The sequence below is a fragment of the Zingiber officinale genome, chromosome 10B (assembly GCF_018446385.1).
Source record: "Zingiber officinale cultivar Zhangliang chromosome 10B, Zo_v1.1, whole genome shotgun sequence".
Lineage (NCBI taxonomy): Eukaryota > Viridiplantae > Streptophyta > Magnoliopsida > Zingiberales > Zingiberaceae > Zingiber > Zingiber officinale.
In genome coordinates this window covers 79,965,429-79,983,354 of record NC_056005.1, presented here as the reverse complement: position 1 = coordinate 79,983,354, position 17,926 = coordinate 79,965,429, and the positions used below count along the sequence as shown (strand labels likewise).

At 47.3% G+C, this 17,926-nt stretch overlaps 1 protein-coding gene across 1 annotated transcript; it reads left to right on the top strand.

Moving 5' to 3' along the window:
- Positions 1–692: 692 nt before the first annotated feature.
- Positions 693–1,631, top strand: LOC122029211. The gene is made up of 2 exons (XM_042588151.1): positions 693–868; positions 1,205–1,631. The coding sequence occupies exons 1-2, from the start codon at positions 693–695 to the stop codon at positions 1,629–1,631; spliced, it is 603 nt and encodes a 200-aa protein (XP_042444085.1).
- Positions 1,632–17,926: the final 16,295 nt, after the last annotated feature.

The following is a 17,926-nucleotide window of genomic DNA, read 5'->3' as shown; positions in this document are numbered from 1 at the left end:
ACCTAGAGGCGTTCGACCGGTTGATCAAATGGACAACGGAGCTCAGCGAGTTCGACATCCAATATCAACCCCGAACGACCATCAAGGCACAATCCTTGGCAGATTTCATCACGGAGGTACAAAACTCCGAGCCAGATTCAGTCTGGAAAGTATATGCGGATGGGTCATCCACCCGGCAGGGTAATGGGATAGGCATACTTCTTATCTCCCCACAAGAGGAGGGGGTGCAGTTGTCCGTTCGGCTAGAGTACCGGGCAACTAACAATGAAGCCGAGTACGAGAGGCTCTTATAGCCGGCTTATAAGTCGCTCAGCACATTGGCGTGGGCAGAGTTCTTATCCACTCTGATTCTCAATTAGACGCTCAACAGCTGGTTGGAGCATTCGAGATCAGTAACACGCAACTTAAGTTGTATGTCGAAGCCTTCGAAAAGCTGAAGGCAAACTTTCAGGAGATAATCATCCAGAAGATCCATCGAGCAGAGAACCAAGCTGTGGACAAGCTGGTCAAATTGGTAAGCTCACTCTGGCCGATCGTCATTACTCAACCGATCGAGCAAGTATCCTTGGTGATGCATGTCAATCAGATGGAGGGGCTCACTTTCCCCCAGCGATTGGAGAACAACCATAATAGAGATTCTACGGTCGGGAGCTACTCCTTCTGATCGGGAGGAAGCTCGCTTATTGAGAAGAATGGTCGGCCGCTTCACCTTAGTCAGGGACCAGCTCTACAAGAAGGTCTTCTCTAGTCCATTGCTTAAATGCGTTGGATCAGAGGATGCTGACTATATACTGCAAGAAGTACACCAAGGCTCCTGTGGAGGGCATTCTAGCGGTCGATCGCTAGCAAAGAAGATCCTGCTGGTGGGGTACTTCTGGCTGACTCTACAGGAAGATGTCGCTCGGACAGTAGCCAACTATCTATCCTGCTAGAAGTACCACCACCTTTCCCACCGGTTGACCGAAGAGATAAAGGCCTCCACTGTGTCGTGCTTGTTTGACCAATGGGGCATGGATATTGTGGGACCCTTCCCCACGGCGACCGGGCAGCGAAAGTTCTTGCTCGTCGCGGTGGACTATTTCTCCAAGTGGGTTGAAGCCGTGCTACTGGCCAAAATAACTGAGCATATGGTCCAAAAGTTCATCTGGCAGCATATCATCTGTCAGTTCAGCATTCCGTGTTGACTCGTCTCAGACAATGGTAGGCAATTCGTCGGATGGAAACTCAAAGAGTGGTGTGAGGAGTATGGCATCCAGCAGGCCTTCACCTCCGTAGCGTACCCTCAGAGCAACGGACAAACTGAAGTCGTCAATCGGGAGATCTTGTGGATTTTCCGAGTTTGGCTCGACCACATCAGAGGGAGCTGGGTGGACAAGCTCCCCGGCGTGTTATGGGCAATTCGAACAACTCCTAAGGAAGGTACGGGTGTAACCCCGTTCCACCTCGTATACGACGATGAGGTGGTCGTCCCGGTCGAAGGGGGAGTCGAGTCTAATCGAATACAGCACTATGACGAAGACAACATCGAGCGGAGGCTTCTGGAGTTGGACTTCATGGATGAGACGCATGACAAAGTAGTCGTTCGGCTAACGGCTTATAGGAAAAGGATGAGGCAGAGCTACAATGGATGAGTGATCCCGAGGTCGTTCCAGGTCGGCGACCTCATGCGGAAAAAGGTGAAGCCGGTTGGCGATGTCACTAAACTAGAAGCTTCGTGGGCTGGACCATTCAAAGTCATGGAGAAGCTTCGCTCGGGCACCTACTACCTAGAAGATGAAGACGGACGACAACTAGAATGTCTTTGGAGCGCAAATCACCTCTAGTCGTACCGAGTTAGATAAAAGGTGTGCCAATGTAATTGAAGTGTACCTTCCATTTTTCCTGTGTCCTTTGATTGCAGGATTGAAATGAAAAATGAAAGGTTACCCAAATACTCGTCGAGCGGCGACGTTAAACTCATGTCTCCATCGACGGTCGAGCGGCGACCTTAAACCCTGGTCTTCACCAAATTGTGGAGTAGCAATGTTAAACTCATGTCTCCATCAATGGTCGAGCGGCAACCTTAAACCCCGGTCTTCACCAAATCGTCGAGCGATGACGTTAAACTCATGTCTCCATCGACGATCGAGCGGCAACCTTAAACCCCCGTCTTCACCAAATCGTCGAGCGGTGACGTTAAACCCATGTCTCCATCGACGGTCGAGCGGCAACCTTAAACCCCGGTCTTCACCAAATCGTCAAGCGGCGACGTTAAACCCATGTCTCCATCGACGGTCGAGCGGCGACCTTAAACCCTGGTTTTCACCAAATCGTTGAACGGCGACATTAAACCCATGTCTCCATTGACAGTCGAGCGGCGACCTTAAACCTCGATTTTCACCAAATCATCGAGCGGGCGACGTTAAACCCATGTCTCCATAGGCGGCCGAGCGGTGACCTTAAACTCTTGCCTTAGAAGATCGTCTAGTGAAGACGTTAAAACCCAGAGTCGAGCGGCAACTATAAACCCCGGAGGTATGATCCCAACGAATCTTTCAATAATGAAAGTGCGGTCGTAACAATCGATCGGAACTATACAGCTAAATGCTAGCAAAAAGATAGCATATGAGGAGAGAGCACAAAAAGATTTCATTGATAGGTTAAACACTGCCAAATGGTAGTACACTCAAAACTTACAAAAAGCATGCTCTCTACAAGCCCTCCGCTCACTCAATATAATCAAATGCTTCGTCGGGAATGGACTCGAGGAGCTGGACGCGGTCGACATCCTTGTCGGACAGAGCTTCAGAAATATGGTCATTCGTCTTAAGCTGGAGGAGCGTAGCGTCGATTGCCAACTCAAATGAGTGAGCAATCCGATTAGTCGCCTTCTCCAAGAATTGGTCCTAGCGGAGGTATTGTTGCTTCAAGATCGCGAAGCGACCCGGCTCGGCCTCCTAATAGGCAGTCAAAGCAGCATGGGAGGCCGCCAGCTCATCCTCGAGGTGCTTCACTTGTTCTTTAAGTTCAACCTCTTTAGCCGAGCGGCTCTCTCGCTCGGCAGCCAGCAAGCCCTCCGTGTTTCTGAGCTTCTTGGCCAACTGTCGAGCATCCTGGTTCTTTTGCTCCAAGTCGACGATGTCTTGTTGTTTCCTTTTAAAAGCCAGCTCGAGTTTATGATCGTAGGTCTTCAATTATGCCTCAATCTGGCCCATCCTACTGGCCTGTTTGGCCGACTTTTGCTACTCCTCCGTGAGGAGCTGTTGGGCCTTCTTCAAGTCGGCCTGCAAACAAGCGACCGTTGGCCCCTGGGAGGAGGAGGCATCTCCAGAAATTTGAGCTTTTTCAGCTCGTCCTCCACTTGTGCCAACCACTGGCACATGACAATATTCTCCACCCAGTACTGCAAGCAAATATTAGTGCCGAGCGGAGGTAACTTATGAATTGATTGTTGAAAATACTAACCCCAGTGGACATCTCCAGATGGCTATCACCAAGCACGCCTCGGGGGTTTCATGGTTGTTCATGCCCTCGCTTCCTCCCAGATGCGAGCGAGCCGACCACGAAAATAGACTTGATGCTGGGGAGAGCTGGGTTGGTCGCCTGGTATAAGAAAGTCCTCCATCAGCAGGTGAAGAGTGGCGGTGACGAATCGTCACCTGCTCAACGCTGAGTGAGAAGAAGCGCTCGATCCTGAAGTGTGGGCAGGGGGAACTGGAAGGACAGGGGATCATGTTATCCTCCGCCTAGATGGTGGCAAGGAAGCGATCAGCTGCACGGTGAGTGGCTCTAGTAACTCAACCACAGATGGAGTCCAATCGGAAGAAGTAGCCTCCACTGTTGCGAGAGATGGGGATGGGGTGCCTCCCCCTGCAGAGGCTTGGATGGCCGAGGTGGCAGAACGGGAAGGCGCGTCCGTCCGGTGTCTCTTGCGGTTGAGCGGTACTTCATCGCCCAAGGACCCCAAACCCTCAACAGGGATGACGGGTGGCGCTTCTCAAACCGCTCCTGGGTCGGTCGCCCCTCCTGCGCTGGGCGTCCACTTGGCGGTCCCATCGCCCACAATTGTTGTTTCCCCAGCTGTGCCCTCCTGTGAACCGACAGGGGTTAGGCCGAGCCATTCCATCTCCTTGGCTGCAGTTGCTTCAATCTTGGTCTGCTTGGCCTTCATAATGTCGGCTGCTCGGGTGCGCATCATGATGTCAGCTGCAAAAGAAAAATAGAATCAGTTAGACTCAAAGGAAGAAGGTTGAGAAATTCCATACCTAGGCTGCTCGGGAGCTTCATTCAGATTGGACTTAGCCCAAACGTGTACATCACACCCTCTAGCAATAGCTTGTGAATGTCGAACTTCAGGTCGACCAACATATTAGCAGCGTGGAGGTAATCCGGTTGGGTCTTGTATCTCTTCAGATCAGGTTGAGTAGGGAGTCCGACCTGCCACTTGGTCCAGAAGCAGGGCCGCTCGGGGAGTTTCAGGATGAAGAAGTACTCCTTCCAGTGCTTGTTGGAGGTAGGCATTTTATTGAAGAAGACTAGACCGATCCAAGAGTGGAAAAGGTACGTGCCCAGCTCAGACTGCTTGGGATAGTAGAAGTAGTGGAAAACCTGAGGGGTCAGTGGAATGTTGTGCACTCGGAACAACACTACCACGTCGCATAGCAGGCGGAAAGAGTTAGGAACGAGCTGGGCAAGTGGGATGCGGAAGTAGTTACAGACCTCGGTTATGAAGGGGTGAATGGGAAACCGAAGACCAGCCATGAATTGGTCTCGGAAGAAGAAAATCGTGTCATTCGGCGAGTCATTGGGCCGGTCGGACGGGGAGGCTAAAACTATTTCATGGTCGGGCGGGAGGTCGAAAGCATTTATCAGATGCGTGGCATCGCTCGCATCGAACCGAGTCTCTATGGTGGCGTACTAGAGATCGAAAACAGGGTCGGACGGCTGCAAGGAGCTCGCCATTACCGGGAAATGAAAAGACAGGAAAGTGCGAAGGGAAAGATGGCTGGAAAACACAAAAAGCTGGAAAACACAGTGGCAGAAATGAAGCAGCGGGAAAGCAGCAATAGAGAGGGGAAGCTTACGAGAGGGAAAAGGACCACCGCAGAGAGCAAGGAATCGCCGCAGCAGAAAGCTGAGGATTGCTGGAGTAGTGGACACAGAAGAGCCGCCGAAGCAGAATCGTCGGAAAGAACAGAGAAAGCATAGAGGAAGAAATGGCGACGTCGAGGCTTTATCAAGATCGGTGCGGCCGACCGGAGTCGTCCGATCTAGGGCACAGGAATCGGAGCGCACATCTAGCCATTAAATTCGAATCGCCAAACATCACATCAGTAGCTGCCACTTGTGACATGTGGCGGCTGCGCCGGTGACACATGGCGTCCTCCCATAAGGCAGCATTTAATGGGCGTGGGCGCGTACTCGGCCTTAATGGGGATGATTTATGCGTGTTTCGAGGAGATTTGGGCGGCGTCAACATTGACCGCCCGACTCGTACCCCTCCAAGAGCGATGGGGAAAAAAAATCCAAGTACAAAGGCTTAAAGCGCCGATCGGCAGAGAAAGATCAGTCCCACACGGGCCGATCGGAATCCAACCAACCCATTAGCTGATCCACCAATTGGTCACCAGACTACTTGTCCAGTCAGTTGGACTTGCAGCCTCCTTTGACTCCTTCGACTAGACTTGAGGGGGAGGCACGTGATCCGACAGTAAGATAGGGTCCGATTGACAGAAGGTCAAAGTTAGGCGGGCGTCCGGTCGGGCGAATTACCTTCATGGGTAGCAGGAAGAGTAGCCGGTTAGACACTTCGACAGCTCGGTCAGACACCGAGCTTCTGACGCTCATGAAACTCAACCAGGGAGGCACGAAGGCCGAGCGTCCATCCCACTCGAGCAAACAGTGGATGCAGCCTTGATCCGACATGCAGGACTCCTTCGCCTGACGAGGTGTAGTCGGCAGCAGCTCATCGGCCGAGCGGACGCTCGGCCCAGTCGTTGCTTCGCCTGGATGGCCGACTGGCTGAGTGGCTCTCCTGCTCGGCCCAATAACAGATAAAGGGAGCAGTTAGTAATATCTTCTTGGGGATCAGTGTCATTGACAAGCGGCGTGGTCGGTGGCAGGGTTAGACAAAGAATCATACGGTGGAAGCTTCCACTATCACGTCAGGAATATGCCCGGGCTGTTAAGGTATGGCGTCAGACACACTTTTCTGACACATCCTTTCTAGGCATGCTTTTAGAAGTGTGCATGCCTCGGGAAGCGTGCGCACGCCTCTCAGGAGCCCTATATAAGGGACCCCCAGACTTCGTCGGAGGTATGTTTTGGATTACTGTAGCTATAGTTACGCTGCTCCTTTCTACTTCATTCTTCATTCGCTTGCCGGTGACTGACTTGAGCGTCGGAGGGTCATCATCGGGGAACCCCTCCCTGGCTCGGTACTAACGACTCTGTGGGTGCAGGCTTAGCTCGTCGGAGGTCTGCATCGCCTTTAGTCGACATCCAGTCAACGTGAGCGTCATCTTCCCAGCGTTCGTCTACTCGCACTCGGACAGGATCAACTCTTCTTAATTAATCCCCAAATCAGTCATCAAGAAACCAATTACTCCCTGTAATAATCCATTACCAACTATCATTAATCAAGGGTTAAATCAACGGTAATAAAACTTAACTAAACCCTTACCCTAACTGCGGCGGCGTCTTCTTCTCCAGCTATGACTCATGGTCGCAGGCGGACGTCCGTGGCACACTGTTGGAGACGGAATATGGGGGTCAGTGGTGGGTCGCAACGGCGGCGGTGCGCGACGCCAGCATGCAGCAGATTGTTATGGTCGTGTGTATGAATGAGTATCCCGATCGAAGGGGTCGCCGGTTGCAATGGGGCATGAGGTCGTGTCCAACGACGATGGAGGTCGTGAGGGCAAGGGCTGTAGTGGCTGGTCGTGCTACAACGCACGTGGAGAGGAAAAGCGAATAAGAGGTAGCAGCGGCATCGTCCACACGCGAGTGTGGTCCGGATGGAACTTAGGTTTTCATTTTCTCGTCCAATCAACTACTCGTAATAAACCTAAATTATTCCTTAAAATATTATAAATATGTTTTAAATAAAAAAAATCTAAGAAAATTTCAAATATTTGTCTACATTTATTTTATTTGTTTATTATTTTGATCATTATTTCTCGAGGGAGAATTTGCATCATGGATGAAACGCATGGAGGTATTTTTCAAAACTGACTTTGAAATTTTGTTAATAATTAAATATAATTTTGTAGCTCCTAAAAACCCCCAAGGAGAAGAAAAAGAAGAATATCATTGGACCAAGAAGGAGCAAGCAGACTTCGTAGTGAACGAACAAGCCGAGTTCCACCTATTTAGCGTACTTCCATCCCTGGAAGTAAATCTGATCGGAGATTACGAATCAGCAAAGGAACTTTGGGAGAAGTTCCTGGAGCTACACGAAGGAACTTTCGAAACAAAGCTTGCGAGATGGGACCTGCTTCGGAACCAACTGACAAACCTCTGAATGGAAGAAGGAGAGTCAGTAGCACATCTATATGGAAGAATCAATGTGCTAATTACCAGATTAACAAACCTCAAAGAAACAGTAACTAATTGGGGTGCACAAAGGTATGCATTAAATGCGTTCCCAAGAACACCGGAATGGATATCTATAGTAGACTCCTACTATATCTCCGAAGATCTTGAGGTAAGTGTTGGTGCAGGTTGCACTAACGGTCGAACTCAGGTTTTGATAAATGACAAAGTAAGTTAAGTTAGATTTGTTATGATCTAACGATGTAACTAAGAGTGCAGGAGAAGTCCAGATAGGTTGACGGGCTGACCAGATAGCTGGTATAAAGTCTGGATAGGTCAATGGGATGACCGGATATCTAGTACAAAGTCTAGCTAGGTTGACAGGCCGACCGGATAGCTGACACGAAGTCCAGCTAAGTCAACGGACCGATCGGATAGCTGGCACGAAGTCCAGCCAGGTCGACGGGTTAACTGAATGTTTGACAAAATGGTAAGTTAAGGTAAGTCACTGGAGGGGAGTGACTTAATGAGGGCGTGCTTCCTGTTTGATGGAACAGTAGGCATCGATCTAACTTAGATCCATTTCGAAAATCTAAGTTGAGATCTTGACTAGATTCTGGTCTCGAAGAGACAGAATCTAATTACTACTCTATTTTTATAAATTGTCCTAACTTTTGTTTTGCATGGTAGTATAATGTTTATTACCTCGGACTAATCTTTTCTTGCAGGAAAAAGCTTTGCTAGAAAAAGGGGGTCCGGGTGTAAAGCCCGAAAAATTCCCAAATTTATTTTAGAATTATTCTATGATTTTTCTGGAATTATTAGATATTTTTCCGGAATTTTCCGAGTAGCGGGAGTAGCAAAAACAAATAGGTCGCAAAATAGCTTAGGCGGGAATCGAACCCGAGACCTATGGTGTAAGGGATAATGTTAGTAACCAGTTGAACCCAGCAGGGCCGTGCTGAAAGGAAGGAGAACCAAATATATTTATATTAGAGTTGGGTTCATTAAACCACTTAATATAAATAATAAACTTAAGTGGGGTTTGGTTTATTTTGGTTCGGCACCTCTTCACCTCACGACACTTTCTCTTCCAAAACCTCACCGCCGCCTCTCCCTTCTTCTCCTCTTCCTCACGCACGGCACACCAAGGCAAGGGTCCATAGGATCATCTTCCGGCGACGACTCCAACACGAAAGGGGTTCTTCTCCGCGAGAGGAACGCGAAGACGTAAGCGGTTCGTCGAGCGGACAGTTTTCCGGAAACACCTAGCGAATAGAATCGTAAGAAAACCTTACGATTGAAGAAACCCCTCACCTGCAGTATAATTGCTCTCGCTTGTTAGTTTTGGCGTTAGTTCAGTAATTTTATAGTTTTCAGTTTTAGGGCATGCTTTTAGTGCACGCCAAGCATTCGGTAGAATGCCCAGTTCAGAAGGATGTACCAATAGGCGTCCTAACAGCATATAAAATGTAATAGAAACATTTTATTCAGTTTATTATTAGTTATTACAGCTATATGGATCAGATATCCATTGGGTGGGCTCCCACAGAGCTCTAGGTTCAGATAACCTAGCTCTAGGTTCGGATAACCTAGAAAGAGCAAGAATTAATAAGTATTCAGTATTTTACTTTTATTCAGTTGGCATCGTGCTTGGATCAGATATCCATGGGTGGACTCACAATCGTCCCTAGGTTCAGATAACCTAGTAACCTCGCTGGATTGAACTTGCAATCCCGGGTCTCGTAGGGATGTGCGCACAAAACAACATGTTTAGTATTTTCATCTATTATATGTATAGTTTTCAAATTTGAAACCAATTGATGAAAACACTAATTTAGCTTTCAGTTCAGTTCAGTTCAATTTACATGATTTGAGTTCATGTACAGATTTAGACATATGCATGACTAGTTCGGTTTCATGCTCGGTTATATGTTATGCCATGTTTCATTTCAGTTTATGCTTTGTTTGATATGCCATGCCATGCTTGCATGTTCAGTATGTTTTTCCAAACAACATGATTTAAAATCATAATTGCATCGTATGCATGATTTAGTGAGGTAGATGGTTTCTTACTAAGCTTTAAGCTTATAGGTACTACTTTCTTATACTGCAGATACAGGTAAAAGAAAAGTGGACTAGCGGAGGTTGGAGGGCGATGCTACAATGATGTGTGTGTGCAAGGGGTCCGGAATAAAGATCCTTGGGATCTACACGCTTTTAATTCAGTTTTAGTACTTAACACGTCCGGTTTTATGAATTAGTCTTGTTACAGTTTAGTGAACTATATCTTGTTTAGTCATCATGTTTAGAATATGAGTATTCACATTCTTGAGTGTTTTCATGTATCTAGAACTGGTCTCTGTGAGTTGTGGCACGTTCGGTCTGGAAGTTCTGAATCGTAAACTCGATTTCATATCAGAGTTGATCGGGCCGACCGATCCGCTAAAGATCAGATCCTGGATCGGTCACCGATCGATCTGCAGGCATAAGATGTTATCAGATGCTATCTCGATCGGTCGTCCGATCGATCCAAAGACCGAGAGTTCGGGACGAAATCTGCGATCAGCGATCGGTCGACCGACCGATCGGATCGGCCGATGCACCGATCCGAGGCGCAACGTAAACATAAGAGCGCGATCGGTCTCACCGACCGATCAGTGGATCGATCGGCAGACCGATCCAGTGAAAAGAGGGCAGAAGCACGGAGGCTCACTGATCGGTCTCCCGACCGATCCAGAGGGTGCATCCGTGCCAGTATCAGCTGGAACGATCTGTGAATCGTTCCGAAGGCTCAATCGACTTACGGATCGGTTGAAATGTCTGACTGCAGCTAGCAGGACATCCAAGAGGCATAGATTGTCTCTCCTAGCATGTGTACAACACTCAGGTACTCCTAGAATGTCAGGTTAAGACTTTACAGTAATTAGTTTAGCAAATTTCAAATTTGCTCAGTTTTCCGCACAGTATTTTCAGTAGTTAATGTAGCGATCCGGCTCACAGCCTGGTACCCAGGAGTCGGGTCGTTACAGACACAGTTTCCTTCTTACACACACATCAGCATTGTGCCTACAGCTTCCAAGTAAGAACATCTCTCACTCAGTTTGTTTTCAGCTTTCATATCAGTTATGTGTGCTTCCATGTTTGCTCTCATGTTGGTAGTTAATTAATTTATGTTTACAGTGATAGTATTTAACATGTTACCAGTAGTTAACTATAACATGATAGCTTAGTTATATATATGTGTTCTCTGCTATTTAGAAAATGGTACGAGGACGTCCAGCTAAGAAAGCAGCAGCCAGCATTAGTGGCTCAGCTACAACAGCAGTTAGCTGAACAGCAGCAAGAGATAGCCTCCTTAAAGGCTAACCAGCAGACTACTCCCCCAGTCACTCCAGTACCGAACCTCACGACTCCAGTAATCACAGAGGTAGTACCAGCTCAGCCTGCAGTACCGGTCCCAGTAGCCCCAGTAGCAGGGGCTAAGAGAGAAGCTTACCTTATCCAGTGGCAGAGAATTAAGCCCGAGAACTTCTCAGGCACCAGAACCATGGGATGCTCAGGCATGGTTTAAAACACCGGAAAGCACGATGGAACTTCTAGACCGGCACACGAGAAGGTGAAGTGTGCCTCCTACATCGCTTAAGAGACGACGCATGTGGTGGAGCGGATTAAATCGGCGGCCAAGAAACCGATGACATGGGCTAACTCGAGAAAGAATTCTTGAGGAATTCTTTCATATGCAAGTCACAAACCGACACTATGACGAGTTTACAGAATTTCGGGCAACCTATCGCTTCAGGAGGCCGTGAAGAAATTCAACAGTTGGCCGTCGTGTCCGAACTAGTCACTCGGAGAAAGAACGAGTACGCTGATGTCGAAGATGCTCGCACCTGAGATCGCAATGAATGTAGCCGGTGGCTCATAGGCCACAAACCACAGAGGAGCTAGTGAGTAGTGCTCTGATCACCGAGCACTATCAGCACAATATCACCCAGCAGAAGCAGGTTTCCACAGAGCCCAAGGGACAAACTAGCTCAGGTACTCAGCAGAAACAACAGGGACATAACTCCAACTGGAAAGGGAAACGCAAGGCAAGTAGTGACCCAAAAGGAGGACCAGCTGGAAAACATTCCAGACATCCCAAGTGTGCTACTTGTGGGAAACATCATCCAGGAGTTTGCCGCAAGGGTACGCGAGGTTGTTTTGAATGTGGACAGGAAGGGCACATGGCTAAGCAGTGCCCGAACAAGAACAGTCTTCCTCAGCCTCAGCCGATACAGTATGGAGCTCAGCCAGCCCAGCTACACCAGATGTATGCTGTCTTAGATGGTCCACAGATCAGTCAGGGCAGATTAGAAGCCCCCACAGCTACCACAAATGCCAGGATTTTCTCACTGACCAGAGAGGACGTAGCAAATGCCTCGACAGTTGTCACAGGTCAGATCAGTATTTTTCAGCATAATGCAACTGTCTTATTCGATACTGGGGCAACCCACTCTTATGTATCCAGGGCATTTGCCGAGAAACTAGCAACACCTCCAGAAGTACTCAATAGTCAGTTTCTGACAACGCTACCCTCAGGAGACATTATGGCGTCTACGCACTGGCTCAGAGCAGTACCAGTCATTATAGCAGACATGGATCTGATAGTGCTAGAAATGACTGACTACGATGTCATCTTTGGAATGGATTTTCTGATCAGATACGGCGCTTCTATAGAGTGCCGTAAACAGAAAGTCATATTCCAACCTGAAGCAGGAGTACAGTTTGAGTACACGGGGAAGCCAAAGAGGAAAGCCAGGAAGTTTCTCTCAGCATTGAAAGCACAGCAGCTATTGGATTCAGGATGCATGGGATTTTTAGCAAATGTAGTCAACACCAGCCAGGACAAGAACCAACAGCTATCAGAGGTTCGAGTCGTTTGTGACTACCCAGCAGTCTTCCCTGAAGAGCTACCAGGCTTAGCACCAGACAGGGAGATTGAATTCGAGATAGAGCTCATTCCCGGCACAAATCCAATTTCCAAGGCACCATATCGCATGGCTCCAGCAGAACTGAAGGAACTTCAGGAGCAATTACAGGAGCTTCTTGACAAGGGTTTCATACGCCCTAGTCACTCACCATGGGGAGCACCTGTGTTGTTCGTGAAGAAGAAGGATGGAAGCATGCGCCTATGCATAGACTACCGTGCCTTGAACCAGGTCACAATTAAAAACAGGTACCCTCTCCCCAGGATAGATGACCTGTTTGACCAGCTAAAGGGAGCCACAGTGTTCTCTAAAATTGACCTCAGATCAGGATATCACCAGGTTAGAGTCAAGGAAGGTGATATACCTAAAACAGCTTTCAGGACCAGATACGGACACTATGAGTTCGTAGTCATGCCTTTTGGCGTGACAAATGCTCCAGCTACTTTCATGGACCTCATGAACAGGGTATTCAGAGAATACTTAGACAAGTTTGTCATCGTGTTCATCGATGACATTCTTATCTATTCAGGCACTCAGGAGGACCATGCAGAGCATCTGAAAACAGTTTTGCAGATCCTTCAGCAGAACCAGTTGTACGCCAAATTCACGAAATGTGAATTCTGGCTAGACCAGGTAGCCTTTCTCGGTCACATCATCTCCAAAGATGGTGTTATGGTAGATCCCAGCAAGATAGAAGCAGTAAGTAACTGGAAGAGACCCAGGAACGCCAGTGAAATCAGAAGCTTTCTGGGATTAGCAGGCTACTACAGGAAATTCGTAGAGGACTTCTCCAGGATAGCCTCCCCACTGACAGCTCTCACCAGGAAGAACAAGAAATTTCAGTGGACAGAGGACTGCGAGAACAGCTTTAGCGAACTAAAACGGAGATTGACCAGTGCTCCTATTTTAGCTATACCAGAAAACACAGACAGCTTCGACATCTACAGTGACGCCTCTAAATTGGGATTAGGAGCAGTACTGATGCAGCAGGGCAAGGTGATCGCCTATGCCTCCAGATAACTCAAGGATTATGAGAGGAACTATCCTACTCACGACCTTGAGCTTGCAGCAGTGGTGTTCGCTCTCAAGATTTGGAGACATTATTTGTACGGAGCTCAGTGCAGAGTGTATACAGATCATCAAAGTCTGAAGTATTTCTTTACTCAGAAGGATCTGAATATGCGACAGCGTAGATGGTTAGAACTGGTCAAAGATTATGACATAGATATCCTCTACCATCCAGGGAAAGCTAATAAGGTAGCAGACGCACTCAGCAGGAAGTCCAGTGCTACCTTATTATCTTTAGCAGCTATGTCACCACCCCTAAGGAAGGAGATTACGGCCTTTAGTCTCGAGCTTATAGTCGGACAACTTTCCACTATGACCTTAGAGTCTACCTTGCTTGGTGATATTCAGTCAGCTCAGGATCGGGACCCCGAAATTCAGAAAATCAAGCAAGGGCTAGCAGAATCGGAAAGTGGAGAATTCAGAGTGTCCGACAGTGGGGTGTTGTATTTTGGCGACAGACTCTGTGTTCCAGATCGGAGGAGCTACGGAGACAGATTTTAGACGAGGCTCACAGACTCCCTACGCGATGCATCCAGGCTCCACCAAAATGTATCAAGACCGAAGAAACGCTTTTGGTGGCCCGGGATGAAGCGAGACATCACCAGATATGTTAGCATCTGCCTCACCTGTCGAGGGTCAAGGCAGAACATCAGCGACCAGGAGGAGTTCTGCAGCCTATACAGATGCCAGAATGGAAGTGGGAGGATATCTCCATGGATTTTATAGTGGGACTACCGAACCACGAATGGTTTTGATGCCATCTGGGTAATAGTCGACAGGTTGACTAAATCAGCCCACTTTTTAGCTATCAAGATATCCTACTCTATGGAGAAGCTAGCTCAGTTGTATCTCCAGGAGATTGTCAGATTGCATGGAGTCCCACGAACCATTATATCAGATAGAGACAAAGAGGTTTACATCACACTGAAGTGTGTACACTATGGGCACCGGTTAAAATTCAAGACCTTCCATCCTCGCATGATGGTCGACGGAGCGAGTGAATCAGTACTCAAGATATGCCCGAGCTTGTGCCCTAGATTTCAAGGGAAGTTGGTGCAAATATCTGAGTCTAGCAGAATTTGCATACAACAATAGTTATCAGGCCACTATCGGCATGGCACCTTATGAGGCACTCTATGGGCGGAGGTGCAGATCACCAATCTGCTGGTATGAGAGTGGTGAACAGAAGGAACTAGAGCTTCAGACAGATCTAGTAGCAGATACCACAGCAGCCATACAGCAGATTCGCCAGAGGATAGAGACAGCACAGAGCCGTCAGAAGAGCTATGCTGATACACGACGCAGACCCCTAGAGTTTTCAGTTGGGGATACAGTTTTCCTCAGAGTAGCTCCCATGAGGGGAGTCATGCATTTTGGGAAGAAGGGCAAGCTAGCTCCCAGATATGTGGGACCATACCTTATCACGAAGAGAGTGGGCAAGGTAGCATATGAGCTAGAGCTACCTCAGGAGATGTCAGCTGTCCACAACGTATTTCATGTCTCCATGCTGAAGAAGCATATTCCAGACGCCACCCAGGTGATTGAGCCCCGATGGTACAGGTCCGTGATGATCTCAGCTATGACAGTCGGCCTATTCAGATAATAGACCGAGCAGTAAAGAAATTACGGAACAAGGAAGTACCATTAGTTAAAGTCAGCTGGCAAAATCACACAGCAGCAGAGGCGACTTGGGAGACAGAGGCCAGCATGAGACAGAAGTACCCAGAATTGTTTTAAGTTCTTTTATAAGGTATGGGGGATTGTAAAGCCCGAAAAATTCCCAAATTTATTTTAGAATTATTCTATGATTTTTCTGGAATTATTAGATATTTTTCCGGAATTTTCCGAGTAGCGGGAGTAGCAAAAACAAATAGGTCGCAAAATAGCTTAGGCGGGAATCGAACCCGAGACCTATGGTGTAAGGGATAATGTTAGTAACCAGTTGAACCCAGCAGGGCCGTGCTGAAAGGAAGGAGAACCAAATATATTTATATTAGAGTTGGGTTCATTAAACCACTTAATATAAATAATAAACTTAAGTGGGGTTTGGTTTATTTTGGTTCGGCACCTCTTCACCTCACGACACTTTCTCTTCCAAAACCTCACCGCCGCCTCTCCCTTCTTCTCCTCTTCCTCACGCACGGCACACCAAGGCAAGGGTCCATAGGATCATCTTCCGGCGACGACTCCAACACGAAAGGGGTTCTTCTCCGCGAGAGGAACGCGAAGACGTAAGCGGTTCGTCGAGCGAAACACCTAGCGAATAGAATCGTAAGAAAACCTTACGATTGAGGTAAGAAACCCTCACTGCAGTATAATTGCTCTCGCTTGTTAGTTTTGGCGTTAGTTCAGTAATTTTATAGTTTTCAGTTTTAGGGCATGCTTTTAGTGCACGCCAAGCATTCGGTAGAATGCCCAGTTCAGAAGGATGTACCAATAGGCGTCCTAACAGCATATAAAATGTAATAGAAACATTTTATTCAGTTTATTATTAGTTATTACAGCTATATGGATCAGATATCCATTGGGTGGGCTCCCACAATAGCCTCTAGGTTCAGATAACCTAGCTCTAGGTTCAGATAACCTAGAAAAGCAAGTAAATAGTATTCAGTATTTTACTTTTATTCAGTTGGCATCGTGCTTGGATCAGATATCCATGGGCTGGACTCCACATCGTCCCTAGGTTCGATAACCTAGTAACCTGCTGGATTCGAACTTGCAATCCCGGTCTCGTAGGGACGCGACAAGAAGCACAATTGCTGTGGCCTCAAGAAGATGTTTAGTATTTTCATCTATTATATGTATAGTTTTCAAATTTGAAACCAGTGATGAAAACACTAATTTAGCTTTCAGTTCAGTTCAGGTTCAATTTACATGATTTGAGTTCATGTACAGATTTAGACATATGCATGACTAGTTCAGTTTCATGCTCAGTTTATATGTTATGCCATGTTTCAGTTCCAGTTTATGCTTTGTTTGATATGCCATGCCATGCTTGCATGTTCAGTATGTTTTTTCCAAACAACATGATTTAAAATCATAATTGCATCGTATGCATGATTTAGTGAGGTAGATGGTTTCTTACTAAGCTTTAAGCTTACAGGTACTACTTTTCTTATACTGCAGATACAGGTAAAAGAAAAGTGGACTAGCGGAGGTTGGAGGGCGATGCTACAATGATGTGTGTGTGCAAGGGGTCTGGAATAAAGATCCTTGGGATCTACACGCTTTTAATTCAGTTTTAGTACTTAACACGTCTGGTTTTATGAATTAGTCTTGTTACAGTTTAGTGAACTATATCTTGTTTAGTCATCATGTTTAGAATATGAGTATTCACATTCTTGAGTGTTTTTCATGTATCTAGAACTGGTCTCTGTGAGTTGTGGCACGTTCCAGTGCCGGAAGTTCCTGAAATCAGAAACTCTGATTTCATATCAGAGTTGGATCGGTCTGCCGACCGATCCGTTACAACATCAGGATCCTGGATCGGTCAGCCGACCGATCCAGAGGCATACAGTATGTTACTGTATGCTATCTGATCGGTCGTCCGATCGATCCAGCACCGAACAGAGAGTTCGGGACGAAATCTGCAGTCACTGATCGGTCGACCGACCGATCAGTGAGCAGCTGGATCGGTCGACAGACCGATCCAGAGGCGAACAGAAACATAAGAAGCGCACTGATCGGTCTACCGACCGATCAGGGTGCTTCTGGATCGGTCGGTAGACCGATCCAGATGCGAACAGAACGCAGCAGAAGCACGGAGGCTCACTGATCGGTCTCCCGACCGATCCAGAGGGTGCATCCGTGCCAGTATCAGCTGGAACGATCTGTGAATCGTTCCGAAGGCTCAATCGACTTACGGATCGGTTGAAATGTCTGACTGCAGCTAGCAGGACATCCAAGAGGCATAGATTGTCTCTCCTAGCATGTGTACAACACTCAGGTACTCCTAGAATGTCAGGTTAAGACTTTACAGTAATTAGTTTAGCAAATTTCAAATTTGCTCAGTTTTCCGCACAGTATTTTCAGTAGTTAATGTAGCGATCCGGCTCACAGCCTGGTACCCAGGAGTCGGGACGTTACAGAGTGGTATCAGAGCAGGGTTCCTTACTTCCTACACACACATCAGCATTGTGCCTACAGCTTCCAAGTAAGAACATCTCTCACTCAGTTTGTTTTCAGCTTTCATATCAGTTATGTGTGCTTCCATGTTTGCTCTCATGTTGGTAGTTAATTAATTTATGTTTACAGTGATAGTATTTAACATGTTACCAGTAGTTAACTATAACATGATAGCTTAGTTATATATATGTGTTCTCTGCTATTTAGAAAATGGTACGAGGACGTCCCTAAGAAAGCGGCGGTGAGCC